At 34.8% G+C, this 26777-nt stretch overlaps 1 protein-coding gene across 13 annotated transcripts in view; it reads right to left on the bottom strand.

Annotated features, from left to right (window-relative positions):
- LOC106175131 (uncharacterized) overlaps positions 1 to 26777 on the bottom strand; it is a 57170-nt gene that overhangs the window by 11409 nt on the left and 18984 nt on the right. For 11 of the 13 annotated variants that reach the window (XR_015331760.1, XR_015331761.1, XM_086999579.1 and 8 more), the window contains 14 exons: positions 22908 to 22977; positions 22340 to 22476; positions 21924 to 21953; positions 20143 to 20218; positions 18629 to 19810; positions 18097 to 18378; positions 16846 to 17139; positions 15925 to 16242; positions 15227 to 15523; positions 13533 to 13693; positions 7574 to 7687; positions 4553 to 4628; positions 3653 to 3676; positions 895 to 1070 (listed from right to left, as the gene is read on the bottom strand). Coding sequence is in view for 11 of the 13 variants with exons in the window: in XM_086999579.1 (XP_086855705.1) it covers positions 895 to 1070; positions 3653 to 3676; positions 4553 to 4628; positions 7574 to 7687; positions 13533 to 13693; positions 15227 to 15523; positions 15925 to 16242; positions 16846 to 17139; positions 18097 to 18378; positions 18629 to 19810; positions 20143 to 20218; positions 21924 to 21953; positions 22340 to 22476; positions 22908 to 22977 (3237 nt within the window). In the remaining 2 variants the exon portion in view is untranslated. The remainder of the gene's footprint in view (positions 1 to 894; positions 1071 to 3652; positions 3677 to 4552; positions 4629 to 7573; positions 7688 to 13532; positions 13694 to 15226; positions 15524 to 15924; positions 16243 to 16845; positions 17140 to 18096; positions 18379 to 18628; positions 19811 to 20142; positions 20219 to 21923; positions 21954 to 22339; positions 22477 to 22907; positions 22978 to 26777) is intronic. The other 2 variants (XM_086999577.1, XM_086999578.1) reach the window with 2 other exon arrangements.

Below are 26777 nucleotides of genomic sequence, written 5' to 3'. Positions count from 1 at the left end.
GGCATAAAGTATATTATATACATATACTGCATAAACAGTCAAATAAAAAACATGAAAGGAAGAAATATCATTTAACCCTTCTACAAAATTTTGAAGGCAACACTGCTTTAAAAGGTTGCCTACAGATAAAACCATTTATGTTATTAAACTGACAGCAAAGCTGGCGAATATACAGACACCATAAAGTAAGAAATATCAACAAAATACATGCAAAAAATTAATTTTTATCCTAAAAGTAATTCAATCATGCTGTTTCCATAAGAAAGCTGTCTTTTTATCAAACAAAGCCACTGAGTAAATTTAAAGTTAAACAAAAATATCTTTTGGTAGTTACATGTCAAGCTGAATGTTGCCAAAATTGTGAAAAAAAAAATTCCTATCCGATCCTGCAGATTTTTAGAAGCAACCTGCCTTAAATATGAGGCAAACATCACCAAAATCCAGAAAAAAAATAGGATTATTACTGTAAATGTAAACATATCATGCTGATTTTCAAAAGCAACTTTACCTCCTTACTCTACCTACTTAACTCTTTACCAAACAAAGCCACTCAGTAAATTTAAAGTAAAACAAAAATATGGCTTGGCAGTTATGGGGCGAACGACATGTGTCAAACAGCAACAGTAATGAAATGAACAGACAGACCAATCAGAATATATACAGGCACTTATAGTGTCTGCATATAAAAATTCTTAAGGCATATTATCTCTAACATGAAAAAATTTCAATTAAGGAGAAATGTGCAGATCTAGTCACAATATACACAGTATATATATATATAGTCTTACCTATAGCTTTAATTGAAAACATACAACTGGTACCTAGTACCTGTCAATGTTCTTTAACAATGTACATACATGTATATAATTGTTTCCATAAACCAAACTGATTTACCTTTGCAGCATCTTTGGATGCAGCATCTGCTTTTGTAAAATCTGGGACTGCACTTTCATGCTTTTTGGTCATAGCTGCGAGACGGGCTGCCTTAGCCTCATCTTCCAGCTTTTCCCGGCGCTTCATTTCATCCTGACTAGCCATTTGGCGGGCCTTGGTTTCCTCTTCACGCTGTTCTGCAAAAGCCAACAAAAAGTAATCACAGATAAGCTCACTTTTACTTGTAAAGTATACATAATGAACTTTGTATAAAAAGAAGCAGCCAACATTTCTAAACAGATATGAAGATCACTAAATTCCTTGCACTTGTTTAAATGGAATAGGAAAAACAAAGATGAAAGAGAACAAGAGTTAAGTTTGTTTCTCTGCTTCCACTGTTTGCCCATCAAAATATTGCATAAATCTATCTCAGAACAAAATCATCTAAGAAGACCAATTCCCTTTTTGCATGATGTTTCATTCTTGTTTACCTTCCCAATGAAGAACAACAGTCCGACAATATTACAAAAGCAAGAGAATGATCCAATATGTTATATCCTATATCCAATATGTTATATCCTATATCCAATATGTTATATCCATAATGCTATACATATTTGCATGCCCTATCCTTTCAGATCTGGCTTAAGCAGACTGAAATCTAATAAATGTGCTTACAAAATATCCTAATTCCTAAGTAACAATTTTGCTGCCTGAGATCTCCACTCTCAGCCACGCCTGCAGTTACTGGCAGAATACTGGTGGGTGCTTTAAGAGATAGAGAAGGAGAAGCTATATGACCATTGGCATTTATTTGCCAGATGTTGCTTCACCTATAACTCACATTTTGCTGCAACCATCCATCAAATAGACCCCAAATTTATTATCTCTAGTCCTGATTAATTACTGTACAAAAATTGCTTATCTGACTAATTACTGAACCATATACAATAATCTTCGAACTGTGTACTTCTTGTATAGGGATGTTATAGGATATTATAGAACTTTTTTTTATTTGAGCTGGTAAACAATAATTATTGATTCAATAAAAAGATGAATTTAAAAATGCTTAAAACAAAGGGGCTTAAAGGGCAAATAAAATGTCTGGCTGAATTGCTAATTGACTTAAATGATAAGTACTTTAGCACCCTTACTGTTGACCTTTTCAGAAAAAAACAAACAAACAATAAAAAAACTATGTTCAGTTTTTCAGACAAAGAGAAAAGGATCTATTTATGAAAACATAAGTGTTTGGGACTGGGAGTTGATAATAGGAGTGAAAAAAGTCCACTTTTTCAAGAATTTATCAGTGATAGTGTATTCAATGAATATTGCATGGCTTTTTATCACAAGTGTCAGCTCGAAGTTGATTTAATGTGTATAGAGCAGACACTGGAAGGGCTTTGGTCAGCTGTTTCACCATTTTTCTTATCTTTTCCTCCTACCCCAAGCTACTTCAAGTGATACTTTTGACGTAAAGGAAGATCCATTAAATTTTTTTGCTACATAAACCATGGATGGTAAACAGACCACTTGCTTGGCGATTCACATTTTTCTTCTTCCATTTCAGCATCAAAACTTTAATGACAGAAGAAAAACAAACACAATACTCCACGAAAACAATTGCAAAACTGAACATTAAGAATAACTTTAAAAAAAAAACGATCCCAGAACTTCAACCACTTAAAAATGCAACACAAAATTGAAAACAAATAAGGAGAACAAAATAAGAAAAAAATGCTTTCTATAACTATCTAAATTTCTACAAAGCACATTCAAACAATCAGTGCACAAGCAAAACAGTAAGTTCAATTTCTGTTTATAACATAATGAAACAGTTGTTTTCCTGTGTGATATTACAGTGTACATGACAAATATCACAAGGAAATCTATAGCTATACATCAAAAGTATACCAGTATATATAACTATGGATTTCTTTGTGATATTTGGCATATAATCACCCAGCATGACAAATTATTTCCCCCTAATCATATTTTTTATTTGCTCATAAAAACAGGAGAAAACTTGTTATGAACTGAGATTTTTTAAAATAAAAATTAAGGGTTTAGGCATTTGATTAAATTTTGACAAGAAACCGATAGCTATGATAGGTCAATAAAACTTCTCTACTACTTCTCTACTTTCTGAAATAAAGATATAAATATAAGAGTGCCCACCCTTTTCATAATATTCAAATGGCCATGATTATTTTTTCTTTGAAGCTGTTGCTATTTTGCTGGATAACTGATACCTGCATAGGTATAAACAGCTTAAAGGAATCTTGGTAATTTAGCTTGAATCCATAAACCAGGGAATCATCAGGAAGCATTCTTAAGTTAACCTGGAATGCTACAAATGCTTCTGATGTTGCAGTACATAAAATTAACAGTTCAGAGGGATCATCCAAGTCAGCTCTTTCTCATCATATTTGTAAAGACAAGAGTTAAAGCATTCAAACATGTAGCAAGAAAAATGGTTGGTCTGATCTAAAAGCATTGGTTAAAGCCTGCTGACACTACAAATGTATTGAAAAGTATGACAAATGTCACTGCCTACATGTTAAATCGAACAACTCATGATCACAAATGAATTCTACTTTCAAATTTGGTGTTGGCAGCCTTAATGTGGTGATAATGGACAGTTGAATATTTGATTGAGATTCCAAGCTATTGAATTTCTTATGAATGAATTCCATACATGGGAATGATTCTTTGCCACTTTGTCAGCCATCTTGGAATCTCAATCTTGGTGACTGTAAAAGCAACAAACTGTACTTACTGTCCTGTATCCCAAGTTTCTGGTCTAAAGTCAATCAATGCAATTAGATGCTTTTCTCCATGAATATATTTTAAGCTTACTTCTGTGTATCATGACAAATTTCTCAATATGCTGTTTTGACTTTAGCTTCATTCAATATTCTTTTCCAAAAGCCCATTTTTATTTAATATGTATGTCAAAATATGTAATTTGTGAACTAAATCAATCATAAAAAAAAAATAAATAAATAAAATAAAATAAAATAAAAAACTAGTTAATTATATTAAAATAAATGAGATACTGAATATGATAATTACTCATGCAAAGAAAAAAGTAGATGAAAATAAAAGAAGTTCATCAAATTTGATAATTGGTTTTCCTTTAGTGTATTCTTCTTCAGCTTTATCAAAATTTTGCAGGAGGTTTTCAATTATTGCTCTATTCTTACAACAAGATATCTGTGGTTTTCCACACAGTTCTTCAACCACAGATGAAGATGCAATTTGTGGAATATTTATCCGACTAAATTTAGATTGACCAATCCATGAGCAATACCTAGTAATGGAGTTATGAGAGCAGAATCAAGGAAAACTAATTCAACACCTGCTCTGGGTGTAGTCACAATTAAGCTACTGATAGCTGATCATCACATTTTACAAGTAGGTACATTCTACATGGAAGACATCCACAAGAAAAAAAATCTACAAACAAAATCTAGCAAAACAGTCATTGCTAAACAATCAATTGATACAATTTTTCAGCAGTAAAAAATTAAGAAAAAAAAAGAAGGTAAACTGATTCTTTGTGTTTTTTAAAAGGAGGCCATGACCACACACACACATATATAATAATCAAATATCGTTTTGGTGAGGAAAAGGGTATTTAGGGCTGCATTTGAAGAATGCCTTTGTTGATACTTACTTTTGTGAAGTTCTCTAAGATGTTTGATCCTATTTCTTATTTTCTTTCGTTGATCAAAATCTTGCGTGTTGTTGAGCTGTAAATATACAAAATTAGAACATCATAATCTTATCTTTTCATCAGTTGAAAAATGAAATAAAATAATACATTCTTTAGCTTTTGCTTTCAATACCTGTCAATGTTCCTGCACATTTCAGACTGAATTGTAAAAAAAAAAAAAACTTATGACCACATTATCATCAAATAAAGAGAGCTTCTACTAGCTTAAAGAAGAGACTGACTCCTCAGTTTTCACCTATCAGCTGGATATCTGCTTTAACTTAAGACAATATTACATCAGAGTCAATCTGAATGAAGACCTTTCTTATGTGAAAAACAAGAAATAAATACATAAAAGAGGGTCAGATTATTTACACTGATAGGGGATAAGAATATTTTAAAAAATACTAATAATACAGACTGGCCCTATATGTGAGTGAGCTCTATAGTATGAACACATTAATGCTGTGAATAAAAAAGAAACTCTTTCTCAAACGGTTCAATTTTTCAATTTGACCTTTAAGGCTCTATTCCCATAGATTTTAGATCGATCTATCCCCGCGGGGAGTCTCACTAGATTACTTTCAGATAATTCGACTTAAATGTCCGTCCCGCCTACTACAAGCTGTAAGGGTGTAATTAACTTTCGTGTCCGCCCAGCTGACAGCTATTTAGTCTGAACCCCCAGGGAGTTAGGTCGATCTAAAGTAGGTCGATCTAATCTATGGAAATGGGGTGTAAGTGTAAGTGTAAGTCAAGGTCATATCTGAATTCTTCACAAGTCACCTCCTTTTCAACTTCAATATACTCATTTCTCCCAAGCTAGACCACAGACTCTGATGGGTTTGAGTTCCTCACTGGTTTAACCACAAAATAGTATGGAAACCAGCAAACCTTACACAAACACTAATTGCAATATTCAATATTCAATATCAAGAGGCTTCAGGAGGACCTTTTATTGATCCTTTAATGTGAATGGCCATATCCATTCAAATGCACATGAAGTTGCATTTTGTGGAAAGTAGTGGTAACATCAGAAAAAAGTATTTGATATCTTTTGGTGCAATTTTTTTTAACCAAACTAAGACATGCAGTGCAGAAGGCCTACTTTTAGGCTGCCTGGCATAATTCCCATTACAGTCCTTTAATTGCTTATTACAACATTTATCTTTTACACTTGATTAACTAGAAATGCATAAGCAGACTTTCTGAAAGTAACACAGCTCCTTGGCCAGGATTGAATAGAGGAGGGGGGGGGTGCAAGGTAAGCAGTTTTTGAAGGCCTACAAGATACAAGCAAGCAGGTTATTAAGGTAAATCCTGTAATACTGATCCAGATGTTGACAGTTAGAAAAGTAATTATAATAGACCTCTGATGGAGTGGCATTGAAAAGATTTGATGATCTTATCTAATATTTTTCAATTCATAGGTAATTCATTAAGTAAACTGAGATAACCTTTAAACTGCACGACAGCTTGCTATTTGAGCATAAAACACTGAAGAGTAAAGGATCAATAACACCCAAGTCAAATTTTTCAGGGAAATATAACGATAAAAACTTGCCATCATTCACAGTTATAACACACATGCATGCTTCACAATATTTCCTTCAAAGAAAAAACATCTTAAAGATGTTCTTCCAATTTTACAAGCACAAATATGATAAATCCACACAGACACCTACGGCAACAACAATATTAAGTTCTGCTATAAAAACAGGCAGATATCCAAAACATCTGAATAAAAACAAAGTGCTTTCAAAATAAGACTTAATTGGAAAGTACTGGACAAATAAGACTTGTGCCCTTTCATGTTGGTGGATGGTCTGTAGTGGGACAACCAGCTGCCAAAGCAAGAGCAACAGCAGACAGGTAAATGTATATCTGCCAACCAGCCAAAATTATGACATTACTGGTAATTCTATGATGAGAACCAAGGAGCTGGATGTGAAAGGATGCCAAAAAGCAAAGTACTAAAACAAACATAATGGTTGTACAGCCAAGATATATGCAAGTTTCATATAATATATCAACAAACTTTCCCTAAATCAATAAAGCAGTGTAAATTTTCTGATTAAAATATATAAAATAACTCCACAAACATTTGCTTACAAGAACCATAGTAACTTATTGCTTCATCATGGTACCAAGACCAAATGAGCAGACATTATAAGTAACTGATGGAAAGCCTGTTGGTTCAACTGATAATAATTTTGACAAAATTGCCAGGCAGTTAGAGAAAAGGACTGAAACACATAAGAGCAAGTAAAATCACAATACACAGTGAATGGTGTGTGGGCAGGCAGTTGTGTAGATTCAAGCTACTGGCTTTAAAACCAAATTTCAGCTTCCAGACTTGAAAAACACTGCCAAAATCAACACAATCTCAGCATCTGTGGGATAAAATGGAAGCTCAATTTTGGCATATTGGCAAATTTTTCATAATTTCATCTTAAAATCTAATGTTCCTGAATGTTTTAAATGCATACATTCAACATTTCAGGAAGGAAGAGATTAAAAATAATAATAAAAAATAAAAAACATTTACCCATGGACATACATATACAATAAGGCACATGTACACATATTTATGCACCTGTACATATTCTCATCACTAGTGGGCTTGATTTGGTCTTAAAGTGCAATTTAAGTTCACAAATAGTCTTACATGATCTTAAACCATGAGTAAGACTATTTCTGGTCTAACAGCCAATTAAGTTGTCTCCCCTTACACATTCTCCTATTGTGAGCAGAGGTGTCCTCTATTGTGAGGGGAGGTATCCCCCATTGTGAGAGGAGGAAACTGCTTGACCACTTAAGTAGATGTTAGATCATTTTTGATCTTAAAAGCAGATTCAGTCCATTTTAAGACTTCTGCTGTAATGTTTAAGATCGTGTAAGATCACTTGTGAACTTAAATTGCACTTTAAGACCAAATCCAGCCCACTAGTGCATACACTACTGTTTTTGTTGTATATTTACCATTCTCTGGAGGACATCCTCCTCATTAATCTCATCCACATCCCGATCATCTGCCATCTTGTTCTCTGAAATCTCTTCTGCTACTGTGTCTGTCACTGCCCTGTCAACTTCAGCCTGTTGAATAAACAATGTCAGTCATCATATCAACTTCCAATTTTCTGCTACTATATCTTAGACATAACATTCTGAAACCAATAATGTTCAATATAACAAACGAACCACTTGCATGAAAAAACATTGTCTTATCTATGTAAGAGTGTTGAAAATATATCACTTACTGTAATATACAAGTGTTCTTATTTCTGATTAAGAGGATATGTGAATAATACACTTAGAAATCAAGAATTACATTTACCATACACACCTTATCTAAACTTCAGAGATGAAGCTATGTGTATTCCTGATATAACTCCAAATTTTAAAAACAAATTTGTTTTGTAACTAAACATCTTTCCCCCCTCTGTCACAGACATACAGAGAGGGTTGGAATCATCTTTCAATTGCAGATTTACATGGTTTCCCAACTATGTGTGGTCTTGGTTCACATTCAAGTGACATTTACAGGTTTATACTTTTATTCTGGGCACCTGCCAGTTCAGAGTTTCTGCAGTTTGCAATTAATTTTCACAAGGAAAAAATGCTGTTTGATTATATATAATTATATATAATGTGTTTTAAATATAGTCAGCTACCCTTTTTTTGACTATATTGCTAAAATGCAAAAAAAAAAAAAAAAAATACATCATTAAATCAGTTAATAAAAAAGATATCAAAAGAAAAGTGCTTTTTTAGCATTCTTGAGTGATGAAGAATGTTAGAAATTCATGAAATGTTATTTCATTACAGATTCTGCATAAAGAGTTGTTTTTTATTTTTAAAAATTTCCAAATTTTCCATACAACAGTATCAATTGGTTAATAATAACAAAAAAGAGAGTTCTTTATGATGAAGAGACGACCACAGCAACATGACAGAGAAAATCAAGGTAAACAAGGTTTGACATCTGTTTTCAACTTATCACCCACACAGGAGAACATAGCTGAGAGTAAGAGACTGACTGTGATTTTCCAGACATGCATACTTGTATGCCCACTCAAAAGCATGCAAGTTTGCCAGGTAGAAATGCTGAATACAGATCTACAAACCAACCGAAATGGGATTTGCCATGGATGCCACCTTGCAGACCACTCACTAACTAACATCATACCAGTTAAGGAGCTTACATGATGATTAACATTATAGAGATAGCACTTACAGGGTTGCCAACATTATGAGGACCAAAAATATTCATATTTATCACTTATCATGTTATCAGCAGAGGAATAACACCTGACAACAAAGGGAACTGACAGTCAAAATAAATATAATACTGGTAGCTAGGATATATCTAAACTGTGCAGAGAGTTGGCAACCTCTCAGTAAAGCTACTTAGCCCTTAATGAATGTGTTCAGATTCTGGAGTGCATGAAACAATGCTTTTCCAACACAACAGCAGCATTATATCATGCAATACAGTAAACTGACAGAATCTCCTCTCATGATCAATACTCTAGATTCCTAAAATAACCAATATGATGATGGATGGTTGTGTGCTGTACTCTCTATCACAGATACATAAATACACAAGGACATATACAATTTTTGTCTAAACGATTATATGAGTATACAGTGTCTGTTGAATAGCAGTGTTATTACATCTCACTGACCAACAGTCATTGACAGCAATCAATACATTCTCTCTGGAAAACAGTACTGACAGTATTGACCTGCACTATTTTTATCAAAATCTGCACTATTCTAAAGGGCATTGGCTTTGGCATGCACCTAAACATCTGAAAATGCATCAGCTTTGATCTTAAGTTAAATAGTAATTAGTGACTGGCAATGATATAACGATTGCACTGCATGCCTATTGGCACCAACAAAAAATCTAACAAAAACATATATATCAGTGATAACAATAGCAATAAATTCAAACATCACCTGGAAATAGTGTGCTTTTTTAGTAATATTCCTCCTCTAGAGTCTCACCAGCTGCTAGCACCTTTTTATCCACACTCCAGCACGGTATTACCTGTGTATTATTTTCAGACTACAGGGAAACCACAGGCAGGACTAAAAAGCAGGCCAAGCCAAATCAGAGGCATGTGGGAGAAGCCTCCAAGAAATGCTGTTACCATATATGTCTGTCTATCCCGGGTAATCTGACAAGTACCTGGATTGACCTGTGACCTCTGACCTTTCCACACTATCTCACTACTGGCTGTGATGATCATGTTGGCTGGGTGAAATGCAATAGCAATCAGGTGGGCAAGCACACCACAGAGAATTGCCAGACACCTACTCCACTTTCAAAACACCAAGGGATGTTGAAATAAAGCAAGGTTCTAACTTAATGGTAATGCCCTAACACTACAGAATTCTACGAGTTAAAAATACAAATTCTTTCTCTTCACCAAGAAGTAGTTTGAGTGATCATGCCATTGACAAACTGCAAAGCAATCATTTTGCTATCATTTTGCAAAATTCTGTTTTCATTTATGAATGGTATTTTTGAGGTGAAGAGTGACTGCATCTTGCATAACATTCAACCTTCAGATAGTGAGAAAATGCACACCTTAAATCCAGAATATTCTCCTGAGCACATATACAAGTGTTTATGTATTGGCTGGAAAATTCCCTAGGTCTGAGTATTTCATGTATAACATTCCCAAAAAATATCTTTGGTCCTTAACTGTCATCTAGATAATATTTATCAAAACAAACAAACAAACAAACAAACAAAAATAAACACACCCAATTTGTGCTTCCCAAAGGAATTGTCATTATCTCTTAACTACATCTGCATGCAATCAGCATGTACATTATACACCTGTGTAGTGCATATACAGCATAAATCAATATTTTACTAGACTGCAGACTGAGCACCCACAGAGCACATGCTGCACGTGATTTCTCATATTCTTGAGCTGCTCTAACATCAAATGCCCTTCAACTTTATATAAGAAAACCTAGGGCTAGCTTACGCTTTGATGACAAATTTGCCTTTCTACCTTTTTCTAGAGAAAAAAGAAATGCACTGACATACCTGGATGGTCAATAAGTTCTGACCACTGGCCCAAATGATGAAAAAGTAAAAAGTCACTGAAGGCACATCTAACCACTCAAAGAGAGATAATATTTTACTTCCCAGTCCAGCAGATTATATCACCTTCCACCTACAGATTTGTCTTATTTCATGCCAGGATTAATCATCAACTGACCAAGAGCACTCTGGCAGCCACTCTGCAAGAAAATTACCAGATTTATCCACGATACCCCAAGTACACTTGGGCAGGAAAAATAAATACTGGTAATCTGCATCATGGTGGATAATGAGGGCGACCTTTTGGAATGGCAGGGTGTGTTAAATGAGATGTTATTAAGGCAAAAGCATTTGTGTCATAACTCTTGTTGAACATACCTTTATCCTTGCTTAAAAATCAACTGTAGATCTGAAAGTTATTAGCAATGCTGCGGAAACATTCTTTGTAAAGTTCATCTGAACTGTTGTTTAACATATTTCACCAAGAATCCATTACCAAGGGATTCTTAGTTTCTCCTCTAATGTAATTATGAGCAGGAACAGCCCAGCCTGTAGCTCATATTGCACAGGTAAAGACGAGATGACTTATGACTTTGTACCTTTAAGTGGGAGATGAGCCAGTAATGCCTGCACTTTGTACTTTTCTAAACACATGAATAATTTTATCAAGTTTTTTTACACTATTCATACAATTTACATTTAACCAAATTCTCTTTTAGTATAGAAAAATGGCTTTGGAGAGTAAGTCTGTATTCAAATTAATCTCATATCAACAGAAATAGTCATTATATATGCAAACAAAGCAATGGTCTGCCCATTATCAATTCAAATAATTACATTTTGCTTTTTATTTAAAACATAAAAACAGGAAGGTGTTCATTTACTATTGCCATGCCACTGATGTCGGTATGCTTTGCTGACATCATTTAGGTGAAATTAAACTTGATATTAGGAAATCTATAGTGAATCAGGGATAAAAGTAGTTAGCAGGAAATGGAACGTTCCCTGTAAATGCCAAGGATCCATAGGGCTGACAGGATTAGAGGAAAACAAATACTGCACATTCAAGTGCAGCCTAACACTGACAACCTGATCAGGGACATGTATTAAACAGAACAACCTCTGTATCCAACTGTTACTTGGAAAAGAGAATCTTAAAAACAGAAACAAAACTGAGGTAGACACCCCCTATGAATCCGCAGACTGCTACAAAATTTGATTTGACGGTGAATCATCATCCATAAAAAAAGACTTTACTTCTCATGCAGATGCAAAAACCATAATATAACAATGGAAATTATCACAAGAAAATATCTCTTCTTTGGTAATATAATTGTATGATTGGTTTCTAACTTATTGCTGCATTATCTTGGTTGTAATAACTACGTAATAGGAATGAACTGTCCTATTACTCTGTTTCTCCGTGGGATTGTGATAGAGGGTCATGGGGTCCTACCATCTCGCAGTAAAGGTCAGACAATCAGTATGATCAATAAAATTACAGATGCTAATCATAGGGCACCAGATGAAAACCATTAAAGCCTTGAGAACAATTTCTTACACAGAAAGATGGTTAATGGAGATGATGGGGTAAGATAGCATAGAAAAGTATGAAGAGAGAATAAAAGCTAGAATGTAAAATTTATTTACATCTAGAAGGTGTCACACTTTGACAACCACAAGGGTGTGTGAGTTGGTTAGGACAGGGTGAGGGGACATGGATAGGTATTAGTAAGGCCAGTCCTAATGGCTTCTTACCAAGTGCCTAATGTATAACAAAATGAAAAAATAAATACAATACTGGAATTATGAGGTAATAATGCAATGTTCCTATTGTTGCGGGACACTGTGACCAACCCAAGGTCACTGACACTCATTTCCATGTTGAAGATCTGTGGTACCAATAATATAGTTAAAGGAGTATTAGATGGTTAAACAAAATTACATAATTCACTAGCACTGCTCAACTTAGTCAAAAACATTGTGAGAGGAAATGTTTTTTTTAAGGGGGGTGGATAACATTGTGCTTGCAATGCATGATAAAGTGTTAACTTCCATAACACCTGAGTGGAAATGATGGGCATTTCCATTCAAAAAACACACTTTCTATGCTGTCATAATAATAACAATAAATTACTTCTTCAATGCTCTTGCAATATCAAAAGTGATAAAAATATCAAAAAATTATGAAAGCCTACTGGAAAGGAGCAAAGCGTTGAGATTTGAAGCAGTGGCTTAGCCACTCACTTTCCCAAGTTTGATCCTAATGCTGAATCATGCAGTGATGAACTTTACCATTTGGCTGTGCATGAAAACACACTGAACCCATGTCTTGACATTATCAAGCAAATAAACATATCACACCATGTACCGCTACTTCAGTCCTTTTACTGCAGCTTTATAAATATTATTTTTCTGTTATATTCCCATCTCAAATTAATGAGCCATTTTCTGTAAGAAAAAACTATGTTGATGATGGTGGTGTTTTTGATGCCAATTTGTTAATGTTAATTTGAAAAAATATAGATAAATAAACTGAACACTATCTGTATTGCTTAAGTACCATTTCATCTGCAGGGAATATAATATTGTAAATCTAATTCTGAAAGAAAAAAGACTGACATTTAGTTTTCTACCTTCTGACATTTTACTGGTAAGATTTCATCTCTTTCACATCACGCACACAATGGGAGAGCTCAAAGTAATTTTGGCAAAATATTAAGTGAATATCTGCTGTTCAGTAACATTTTTCATTTTCTGTTCATTATTTGTTGGCCTGCTCTTTCAGCCCACATGTAAAATTTTGTTATTTGAAAGATATTAGGTTGATAGAAATGTATATGTTGATATGTATTAAACGTTTAGTGTTCTTACCACTTTATCCTTCATTTCTGTATCTTCCTTGTTTTCCAAGTTTTGCTCACTGTCTGTGACTGCCCTGTCAACCACATCTGTGTCTGTGGTGACAGAATCTTCAAGGACACTTTCTATATTGGCACTGACACTAGGGTCCTTTCCTTCTACTGGTCTGTCAGCTTTAAAATGACAAGGGAAACTTTAAATTAATTTCAAAAACAAAAGCAATAGATACTGCTGGCAGAAAAAGTTCAAGTCATCAACCTACTATTGCCAAAGCTGTTAAAATGTGATGAAAAAAGAAAACAAAGAGCATGATGCACTGTGGAAATTCACCATAAACATGTAAGTAATTGGGTCTGAGGCTGAATTATTTCTGCCTATCTATGCAGCTGTATACGTAGTGTTTTTCTCCAGCTGTTGACTGTTATGCATAAATTATACCTTATAAAACTTTCAATTCAAACGTCTACTCATGCATTTTTTTAAATCATTAATTTTAAAACAACAGACAATACATGTGGTGTTCCCACAGAAGTGACATAACCTTTATGGGCACTGTAAAATTACCCTTTTATCACTGCCTTTTCAAGCACTGGTCCTCCAGAAAACCCCCAGTCTTTTACTTATGTGATAAAAATTTCTTAATAAACACGGCATGATAAAATCAATCAGTATTAAGAAAATATGGAATAGCTTATTTAGGACTTTTTAATATATATCACTCCACTATGCAAATTGCTGCTGCTTGAAATGAGATATAATTGCCATACATCTGTGTCTGGTGGTTTGTGTAGTATGAAACAGTTTGAACACTTATGCCATTAAATCCACTTAAGATGTGTTAGGTGCACACCTGGTAAAACCTGGCATAAAGTACATTTTGGCTGAATCACTTGATAACAAATCATTCAAGATAGCAAGGTAACAGCTACCACAATTTGATTTGAAATCACAAATGAAATAAATACAAACCTATTTTGACAATGACAATTTTAAATTGACATGTGGCTATGAATATTATCAGCCCCAGTCCACAGAAGGGTTCAGTCACAATGGAAAACATAGATACATATACATGTTCTCATAAAAATACAATCCATGTGCTATGTCTATATCATCAAATAGTAAAGTATATTTTCAAAATGACCTAAAAATGCTAGGAAGCTTAGAATTTGAAAAATACTATGATGAGGGGTAACAGTCACATATATGATAAGAGCTAACAGATTTTGTTTTTGAATCATAATTCCAAACAGTTTTATAAATGGATCTCTTTCAATAACATAAGATACAAAGTAACCTTATCTGTGTGTTGAAAAATAAAAGAATTCTACTCATGTGATTAAGGTAACTTTTAAATGCCTGATATGCTGTCCATTTACTATTATTTTCATGAGACAGTATTCTTTTTTTTTAATTAATTCTATAATTATTAAACTTGAGCACAACAGAGACTTATGTTCCAAAAAATAAGTCATCATTGATTCATTACATGAAGGAACTACAGTTGCTACCCAGTATTCATTTATCTTACTTATATAAGGAACTGGTGTTACTAAACTGAAAACAAATTAAATCTTTTGATAAAAGGAGAGAAGCAAATATATTGTCTACTGCTTGGTTTATCAAAAAATCTTCATTTTATGTTTAGAACAATATTTTTACAAAAAATAAGCACTAACAATAACTTTTTCCATACTGTCACTCACCTTTAACATCCATTCTGCAAGAGCATTTGGCCTCTCCAAATTCATTCTTGGCAACACAATCATACTCTCCTTCATCTTCAGGAAAAACTTCCATTATCTCTAATTTTGCAACACCATCCTGGAAATATAGCTTGAAATCTGCATCCTCCGTAAGTGGTTTACCTTTCTTGTACCATGTGACTGTAGGTTCTGGTACAGCAGAGAACTGACACTGTAGACTCATTGGTTTGCCATCTACGGCCACCATGTCTTTGAGTGGTTGCAGAATTTCAGGACTCCTGCCTTCTATTGGAGGCACTGAAAATTCACCAATGTTGTATGTAAATTCTGATATCTCCATTAAATGAAAATTTGTATTTCTGTTCAGTTTACAAGAACTTTCATATTTTAATTAGATTTTGACAAAAAAAGTTTGATTTTGAACAATGAAATTAGAGATGATACATTTACCCCCCCCCCCCCCCCCCAAAAAAAAAATTCTTAACTTTAAAATCAAAGAATTTCCACTTTGTAAAATTAGGACACATTGATTAAGTATATTTTATGTAGTCAGAAAAAAGTAAATATGCATTTGGGAAATATTGGACAATAAAGTAAAGCAATTAAAGTATTTCATCAATACTACTAAGATTCTACTGATCTACTGCAAACTGTATCTTTTATCAATTTTGTAGAAACAAAAAACCATGCAATCTTACCTTTCAGTTTCAGATTAGCCACCGTTTCAGCCTCACCCACAGAGTTCTTAACTAGACACTTGAATTGACCCTCATCATCAGGAAGAACCTCACTAATCACCAGTTTGGCAACACCATCTGAGAAAACCTGGGTGAAGTCTGGGTTCTTTTTACTTATAATAAGGCCATCTTTGTACCATGATATGGTGGGTTCTGGCGAGGCTTCCACAGTGCACTCCAACTCTACTTTCTGGCCATCCTCTGCCAAAATATCCATCAAGGATTTGGTAAAGCGTGGCAAACTTGGAGCTTGTTTCTCTTCTTCTTCTTGACTGTATTCTGAAAAAAAATGTAAAGAATGCGGTAGTATGGTACAACTGTATCAAACCCTGTCTTAAATCTTGCTTGCTTGCATGCATCTTTTTAATGTCTTTTTGAATGAAATTGGGCATTCTGAAAATCAAACAAAACAAAATATGAATACCTTAAACCTTCTCAACACTGGTCCACAAGATTATTTCAACAAATAGTAATTGCCTTATTGACTCATATTTCCAGACACTACCCCTGATATTGTTGGCAAGTTTCTCCAACAGCTCCTGTATTTCTGTGGACTATCTACCCACCAATGCTGGAAGCTTAACCTTTTGCTGAAGATAACACTTGAGAATCAATGCTTTTTAGAGAATGAACTTAAATGAAATATGCACTATCTTCAATATATTCCCTTTCTTAAGCACAGATCCAGAAAAAAATTATATTAGCCCTGAAACACTTAGTGGGAGGAAAGACATACCAAAGACTTTTTAACTTGCGACCAATATCAATCATGAAATATCAATATTCCATGGTCCTTTCGTTTGTTCACTTTTATCCTTCATTTTATTTCACAGACAGATCTTTAGTACTGCACTTCTTTTGACCCCTTGTCAGAAAATTTACCTTTCACAGTAAGTTGACATGTGCTCTTTGCCTCCCCAGCTTCATTCTTGGCCTCACATGTAAACTTTCCCGTGTCATCTGGAAACACCTCTGTTATACACAAGACAGCCTTTACACCATCAAAACTCTGCTTAAAGTCACTGCAGTTCTTCAGGACTTTGCTGCCTTTGTACCACAGCACTATGGGTTTAGGGGTGCCAGATACTTCACACTCTAATGAAACTTTATCCCCATCCATCACTATCTGGTCTGAAAGCTGTTTGGTAAATGCTGGTGACACCAAGTTGGGGTTATCTGGAAGAAAAAAATGGAATAATATTATTTTTTCTCCAAAATTAACTTAGGGATAATAATGTGAAAGATAGCTAAAGTCTATCAACCATCTGGAATTCACAGGAACAAAACAATCACATTGTTAAACATAGTTATGATTGAAATATCTATTGGAAAATAATATATAACAGTTGTCCACTGGTTATATCCTTTGGATTATTTAGTATACCTGTATATATTGCTTTCATTCCTTATATTAATAGTATATGTCTCAACTATTTTCAGCAGTGTATCTTCCCAAACATTTATAAAGATTATTGCTGGTCCATAATCTGATTTATCAAGCTAACATTTAATCCGAGTCGCTGCCTACAGGTGCCTCTATAAATAACACTGTCATACATTTAACCTTCTGACACTATTAGCCAATCATGCCACTAGTTTGAACCACATGAGCAGAGATGACAGAGACGAGGCATCAGTTACGCTCTTCAGAAGACACTCGCCAGATTGCAGCACAGCCACAGGGACGTGCAGGACTGATCGCAGAAACACAAATCCTAGTACAGCGCCAAATATCACATTCCTGGTCAAAGGTAAGTTACTGCCTCTGTTTATTCACTTTTCCCACCCGTTCTTATCCCCTTCTATAATCAACTCAGATGTTTTTGTTTCCACATTGCTCAACACTTTACCTAATATCATTTGGGTTAATATGGTTATTGTTATATTAGTTTTATACTCTTGGCAGAAAATCATCCCCACCTTTTATGATCTACAGTGTTTAACTATATGCTTTGTTTAATCCAACATAATATTAGATATTTGGCAGCTTAACATTACATCACATTACCTAGGAAGTGATTTCATTGCAGCATTCCTTTATCTATTATCAACTCATAGATCATAGATGTGGACCTGACAAAATTTTTCTGAATAAGCAAATTGGTTTGAAATATCTTTCAATAGATCAATTACCTTTGACAATCATCTTGGCAGTACTTTCTGCCTGTCCGGTTTTTGTATCGAAGGTGCACTTGAATTCACCACTATCTTCTGGGAAGACCTCATCTATCATCAGTGTAGCTGTTCTGCCATCAAATGTCTGCTGAAAGTCCTTTGATGGTTTGAGTAATTTCCCATTCTTGTGCCAGCTTACAGAGGCATTGTCCGCATTCAGGCACTCACATTTAAAGGTGGCTGTCTCACCATCTAGCACCGAGAGGTCTGCTAATGGGAATGAAATGGTTGGTTTGAGTCCTGCAATTAAGTTTTTTAAAAAGGTTAAAAAATGGAGAAAACATTTAAACTGTAAAGCAAAAACATTGGCAAATTATATCCATTATTATATGCACTATGAAAAAAAATTAGCACATAGAATCACATTTTGAATTTCTAGACAATTTATATATGGTCATGGTGATATATCTTAGAAATATATGTCCGAAATCATAACTTCTTCCAATATGTTCAGAAAAGTTTAAAATGGTGAACCTTAGTACTCACTCACCAGCGTCTTTCAATTTTTCTTCAAAAATGTCATCTTTAACATCTTCCTCAGATGCATCTTTATCACTGCCATATCCACTGCTTCTCTTGGAAAGATCTCTGACTGCTTCAGCAACATGTAGACCTTCAGCTGTAGAGCCAATTTCTCTTTTCTGTTGACTATCCTTTGTAGAACCCTCTTCTTTTACTTGAACATCTTTAATGTCAACTTCATTTTGCCTGGATGAAACATTACAAAATTGGTTTTCTGATAACTGAGTGATTGTAGAATCCCTTTCTCCACTCGCGCTTGCATCAGCAGTATCAGAAATGTCTGAATTTTCTTTAACTTGCTGAATCTTATCATTCTGGCTTTCTTTATCACTTGCTACAAATACCTCCTTTTCTGCCTCTGTGTTTGCATCTTTGAGTTCTAATTTACCAGTTGGTTTTTCCTTGTGAATGGTGCTATGCATTTCCATATGTGATGCTGTTCCCTTGGAGACAGATTTAGAATCTTCTTCTGTGAGAATCTCCTCATCAATAAATTCTGTTCCACTTTTAGTGCGATACTTGGTGCTTACTTTAGTATCTCGCTTCACTAAAAAGGATCCCTTTGAACTGAGTTTCTTCTTGGTGATAACTTCTTCTTTTTCTTCTATCTTTTCACCATCCGGCTCCTCCTTCTCTGTGATGACTACTGTATCCTTTTCCACTTCATCAGACTGACTGTCAGTCCTTTTTTGCTTGAAAGACATGGACACTTTCTTCAAACCTCCATCCTCTTCCTTACATTGTTCTATGGTGACAGTTCCATCATTTGACTTTGTGACCTTCACATTACTGGTTGTATCTGTGAAATCTGGAAGTAATACAATGTTATTTTCTGTTTCGTCACATACCTCAGATGGCACTGCAGCTTTTTCACTGACCATGTCATTAGACTTTTCTGTTTCAAGAGAGACTTGAGCTTCTCCAATATCTGTGGCTTCTTGAAGTATAGGAGAAAATGGGGATTTCTGTTGCTCTGTTTCTTTTTTATTATCTTGTGGCAAGTGGCTGTTTGCTGTCACACTTGATACTTTCTTAGGTGCATCAGCTTTGACTTCCTGGACTATAGACTTCTTTGCTGATTTTGATGTTGTCTGCTCCCTGGGGCTTATCTTTGAAGAAGTATCATTTGTGGCAGACTGAACCTTTCCATCTAAAAGAGTAGGATATATTATTCAACTTATTTGACAAGCTTACAAATTCTATAACCATTTTAACATCAAGCACCCAATGTATATGTCTAAGATAACGAATATCATACACATCCTATTATTCAATTTTTATCATCTTAACCATAATCTCAATGGTTTGGTCATATTAACAGACAAAGAAACTTAGGAAATGATGCCAGGTGCAGTATCTAATACTAAGTCCTCCATCTGACTCTTATAGCTCCATCCATCACCCCACAAATTAGTCATTAAAATAAATTTGGCTTGTATGGATTATTCAGCACAAGAAGATACAAGTAAAATTTAACATTACCCCTTATCTTTGCCCTCAGTTCCCGCATTGCTGCTCTTATTTCTCTCCTCTTATCAAAATCACGTGTTTCTTCAAGCTGGAAAATATTTCAGTATAGTCCTTTACACAAAGTATACTTCACTTGCATCATGGAAAACTGACAAATGGGGACAGCACAGCCACTATATTCAACCCAAGAACAAACATTTGTAATATGGTTATAAAACATCCTGATACCCTTTCACCAATATTGGTATTTACCTTCAACATAATTTTTATCATTGCCAAATTTTCCAATGCACCTCAAATTGCAGTATTTTATTTCATAGACTAGTACTTGCACTTGATCTGAAATCAACTACTGCTTTAGACTTAAAGGTATAATAACTCTTCGTTTTGGCCAAAAAATGAATTTTCCTGGAGTACACAACAATTTTCCCATACTTACCAATGTTTAATGAATCCATTTTTACATTCAAAGTTAGTCCCTGGTTTTTTTCTAAAAAGTTTGGTTTTTTGTTAAAATCTCTTAAGAGATTATAACAGAGCATAGCCATCAATGGAGGTCACGTGGTCTAAAGACAAGCTCTGATATCAGAATAATAGCTGTAACTGCCGATTTTGTGGTACAACAGAAAATATTATACTTTTATGAGTTGTTCACAATGTTTTTATTGTGAAATATAGATCTCATACGAAGAGTTATTATCCCTTTAAGCACCTTCATGGTTGAGAACCATTTTATAACTCCTTTATAAAATTCCATAAAAAAGCTGGCTTGAAAGAAACCAAAGTCTACTAAATTCTATGAAACAATTTAATGGGATATAAATGGAATACTGCCAGCAATGTACTACAGCAAGAGACTGAAATTTGAACCTGATCTTCTAATCATGTTAACTCATTTGATACAACCACCTGCTGCTAAGTGATTCATTCCCTACAACTACATGCTGTGGATCAATAAACTATGCTGCCTAAGAACTGTCTTGAAAAAATATATCTTAAAAATATATCCAGTTATTTATACCTTACCACCACAAAGAGCAGAAAATACCCATGTAAATCTATACCCAAGCAAGCTTTAACTACACATATACCCTTTCAACTACAATGTTCTCTATGAAACTACCTTTTTTCTACTAACTTCTCAAAAAAAAACAACATTATGTTAGGTGTGAATGTAAGTGAGTACATATAACACCACCTAAAACTTAGGATAAAAATGAAATCTTTCAAAAATAAATTGCATAAATGTACAGTGTAAATTACTGCCACAAATTACTCCATGCAGCAAACATTAAGCATTCATCCATTCAAAACACTGTTTCTAAACACTTCCTCTGGATAATTTCTAAACATATTTTTCTGCTTACCACTAAAATAAATGTCAAGCCTCACTTCAATTATTATTAAATTCCATGCTTTATTTTGCTTTCTGTTTTAGCATGGCAAGCTCCAGACATAAAACATTTATCAATCCCAAAACAAATTATATATGATCATGAAGTCCCTACAAATTAATGAAGAAATAATTGCAGTACATCAATATATACAAATGCTCTACTGGCATCTTTCAATTTATACCACAGAATGTTTTGTTAAAATATCACAAATAGACTTGAACCATTACTGGAGGTCTTTTTAATGATGGTCAAAATGATCTGCTAAAAACTGAATACATTTTCTACAAAAATATTTTCTACATAATACTGTAATAAGAATATCAAAAAAGAAAGACTATCAGATGTTACAGTAAAGATGAAATGAAAAAGTGACAATGAGGAAAGAAATACTGATACCTCTTTGTGAAGTTTTGTCAGTGTATTCCGCTAAGAAAAGAGTGAAAACAGAAACAATGCTGTAAGATATTTACAACAAAAGACAGTGAATAATGCACAAAATGAACAAGAGCTTAGGTTTAACATGATAAGGCACTATTTAAGGAAACTACCATTTAAGCAGTAAAAAGATAGCAAACATTGTTAGGCTGCAACAACAGTTTTTTAAGGAAACAAGAGCCTACAATTCCATTCTTACAGGCACTAAAATGTTATCATCACAGATCGGAGATCACAGTTACTTGATGCAACCTCCAGTAATAGAAGATACACACCAAGGGAGGCTGAAGAAGGTAAACATATTATATTACAGATTAATTCAAAAGATAGAAGAAAGAAGCTAGAATGACAAAAGCACATGTTTTCATAAGTGTTACCATCTTTTCCAGTGTTTGTTCATCTTGGATGTCCTTTACATTCACTGAGCTGATTTTTTTCGTATCTTGGTTGGCCTTGTTTGTAACAATGGAGACAGCACTGGATTTTCTTGCTGGCATCTGCTCAACTGTTTCACCTGAAGATAGAGGTTGCAATGAATCTACTTGTGCATATCTAAGAATCAACTTAAATATCACTAAACTGTCAGAAAGCATTTTGTGTACTTCTCCAAACTTGCCATGCATGGGTAGTTACAAGCTTCAGGCGATGTCCATGCTGTTTGTATTGAAGGGCCAGGCAACCAAATAATCAAGATTAAATCAAATTTTTAAGGATGGCCAAATGTACAGATCTGTAATAACACTGTTTTTGGCCAAGCACTGAGAGTGACCAATCATAAATCAAGGACTTAAATCTACCCTCTCAATTAATCACAAAACAAAGCAGAAATTCCCTTCCTTTCATTATACAGTGTAAAAACAGTCTTCTATCTATGGAAACCATGTTTTGCAACCCTGCTCTTTAAGTAAATATTGTTGCTTTGAAAGTTTCTGAGAGAATAATTACCTTTCTTCCTCAGTCCCCTCAAAGCTGCCCTGATCTTCTTCTTTACAAAATAATCATCTGTAGCATTGAGCTGAAAACAACAGCAAACTAGAGGATCAGAGAGGCGATACCGCCTCCGAATATTGTACCACCAGCTGGAGCAAACGCATTTGTATAGACCCCCACATACACAAAATAAGGGACACAGCCACCAGTCTTTTGCTTGACAAGCTGTAAAAATGCAATCAACAAGAATTTTCAAAATATGCAAAAAATATATATATAACTTAAAATGGTACAATCAAAGTTAAGTTCATCAAAAGGTAGGTCAAAGGTCAATTTCACAGTAAGATTGCCAGTATATGACTTCCTATTCAAGTTCAATAGTAACAATGGACCTATCTCTGCCAGGTTAGGAGTTAAAAGAGAAAGAAATTAGCAGAGTTCAGTTCAAGGTGAAAAGTAGGTCAAAGGTCAATTTTAAGGTCACATTTAGATTGCTAGTATATGACTTCCTATTCAACTTCAATAGTAACTTTGGACCTATCTCTGCCAGTTTGGGAGATAAAAGGGAAGCAAAATTTGCAAAGTTCAGTTCATGGTGAAAAGTAGGTCAAAGGACAATTTCAAGGTCACGTTAAGATTGCCAGTATATGACTTCCTATTAAAGTTCAATAGTAACTATGGACCTATCTCTGCCAGTTTTGGAGATAAAAGGGAAGCAAAATTTGCAAAGATCAGTTCATGGTGAAAAGTAGGTCAAAGGTCAATTTCAAGGTCACATTTAGATTGCCAGTGTATGACTTCCTATCAACGTTCAATAGTAACTATGGACCTATCTCTGCCAGATTTGGAGATAAAAGGGCAGCAAAATTTGCAAGTTCAGTTCATGGTGAAAAGTAGGTCAAAGGTCAATTTCAAGGTCACATTTGGATTGCCAGTATATGACTTCCTATTCAAGTTCAATAGTAACTATGGACCTATCTCTGCCAGTTTTGGAGATAAAAGGGCAACAAAATTTGCAAAGGTTAGTTCATGGTGAAAAGTAGGTCAAAGGTCAATTTCAAGGTCACATTTAGATTGCCAGTATATGACTTCCCATTCAAGTTCAATAGTAACTATGGACCTATCTCTGCCAGTTTTGGAGATAAAAGGGAAACAAAATTTGCAAAGGTTAGTTCATGGTGAAAAGTAGGTCAAGGTCAATTTCAAGGTCACATTTAGATTGCCAGTATATGACTTCCCATTCAACTTCAATAGTAACTATGGACCTATCTCTGCCAGTTTTGGAGATAAAAGGGACGCAAAATTTGCAAAGGTTAGTTCATGGTGAAAAGTAGGTCAAAGGTCAATTTCAAGGTCACATTTAGATTGCCAGTATATGACTTCCTATTCAAGTTCAATAGTAGCTATGGACTTATCTCTGCCAGTTTTGGAGATAAAAGGGAAACAAAATTTGCAAAGGTTAGTTCATGGTGAAAAGTAGGTCAAAGGTCAATTTTAAGGTCACATTCAGATTGCCAGCATATGACTTCCTATTCAAGTTCAATAGTAACTATGGACCTATCTCTGCCAGTTTTGGAGATAAAAGGGACGCAAAATTTACAAAGTTCAGTTCATGGTGAAAAGTAGGTCAAAGGTCAATTTTAAGGTCACATTTAGATTGCCAGTATATGACTTCCTTTTCAACTTCAATAGTAACTATGGACCTATCTCTGCCAGTTTTGGAGATATAAGGTACTAAATGGTATAATTTTGGAGTTACCATAGTGTGCCATAAATTTCCTACAGAAAAAAATTAATTAAGATAAAGAAAAGGTCATTTTGGTCAAAATTCTTGAAATGGGAGGTGCTTTGAAGTTCCAGATGTTCAAATTTGATGAAATAATGTCATTTTTGACCACAAGTTGTCTGCTTTGCCAAGCCCGCACATTTTGCTTTCACCACCAGTATATGACTTTTTGATAAAGCGTAACTCGAAAACCGTATGGAATACAAAAAAACGGAGACCACCTCCAGTGTTGGGCTTTACATGCTCTACAAAATGCAAAAAAGAATGGGTGTCTAGCATTAACGGTTCCCGAATTAGAGACAATTTTCAGTTTTGATATCTTATGGCCGCTACTCCCGTGAAAATGCACCGATTGACCCCAAATTCACGGAGATGAAAGATGACCCGAAGGGTAACACTTTCCATTAATATTATTAGTTAAGTCTGTGTGGTGTCTGAATAAGAGCGCAAAAAAATTTTTTTTCGGCAAAAATTTTGTTTTTTTGAAAATTTTGGCCCGTTTGACCTTGAAATAAAGGTCAAAGGTCAAATCCAAGGGCATATTTGAAATCTACACATATGACTTTTGGAAAGCTGTCTGTAGAAATTTTTCCCATAATTCCTTCCGTAGGGGAGATAATTAGCATTTAATTTTGCCATTTTTGGACAAGGGTGCATTGCAATGAGTGCCACACCTAGACCCCAATACCGACAAAGCCCAAATTTTACGTGGAACGAGTTGAGATTATAGGTGACCTAAATCCAAGAGATGGGTATGGAGGCCCTTACCGTCTAGGAGGAGAAGCGGTAACGGTGACTTGGCGGCGGAGCCGCAGGAGCCGGCGGAGCTGCAGGAGCCGGCGGAGCCGCAGGAGCCGTCGGAGCCGGCGGAACATACGGGTCGGGACTAAAACCATGAGTACCGCCAGCGCCTACGCTGGTGGTACAATGAAGTCTAAGGGTGATAACTATACAATATATGATATCTATTCTAATTTTTTTAAATATAAGCTACTAAAAGAAGATTGTATAGCACATATCAGAACGTGGGTTAATAACTAAAATCTTTTTTTTACCATATATAACCAAGCTTAATATACAATTAATAAACTGAGAAATTTTTATGTAAGATTTCAATTTTTTGTTGTAAAATGTGCATATATACTATGTGTACAAGAAGTCTGCAGCACTGGAAGGTCACACCAGTTTACTGCCCTTGTCACCTGTGTGACACTAATATAAAACAACAACCTAAATCACATCACTTCTCTTGTTACCTTAAAATCTGGAATTAAACAGCTCAACAACAAAAAAAAAAAAAAAAAAAGACAACCAAAAAACTATAATGAAAGGTTTTTTTTTAACATTTTGACTTAACCACACATACCAGTAAAATGATGCAAATATTTGGACCATGTTAAACTTTCGAACTCTGCAGGGACTCTCGCTGAGTGCAATCAGGTTAACTGAAAGACAGGTTTCCTCTTGCTGCGGAAGTACTGGTATAATCACAAGCTTTTCTGTATTCTACTTTACATCAAGAAGTTACATGTTAATCTGTTAAACTAATTGCATTCAGAGAAAGTCACCATGGAGTTGGATCGATCTACGTAGACCAATGGCATCAATGGGAATGGGGTCTAATTGTCAATTTGGATGTCAATTCTGATGGGTAAACAGAAAGGGTTAAATGTGGAGCGAAAACAAATAGGGCTTATCACATCTGGTGGTATACCTTATGCTGCAGACATTACATATTGCACTGCACATCAAAGACAGCCAAAAGTGAGAAAGGTTACACAGCATCCTGTGCATACAGCAAACCAAGTTACCTCCATATGTAATATACCCAAATACTCACTGTTAAGAACAGTATATATGTAAGGGACCTTATAGTCAAGATCATGAACATGTGTGTGAATATAGGGATGCACGCACGTACACACACATACACACACACAGCAAAAAATAAACCAACTTAAAAAACACAATTGTGCTAAAAATACCACTTTCAGATGCATGAACACAAAATGTCAATAACAGGAAAGAGTGCACTTTTTATGGGGAAGCATTTTATCAAGCATCTCACATGGGATCAACTTTCCAGCCATAAATTGGCA

The sequence above is a fragment of the Lingula anatina genome, chromosome 1, assembly GCF_051362555.1.
Source record: "Lingula anatina isolate TDL-2025a chromosome 1, LinAna3.0, whole genome shotgun sequence".
Lineage (NCBI taxonomy): Eukaryota > Metazoa > Brachiopoda > Lingulata > Lingulida > Lingulidae > Lingula > Lingula anatina.
Note: the sequence above shows the minus strand (reverse complement) of the source record. Positions and strands in the feature narration are given on the sequence as shown.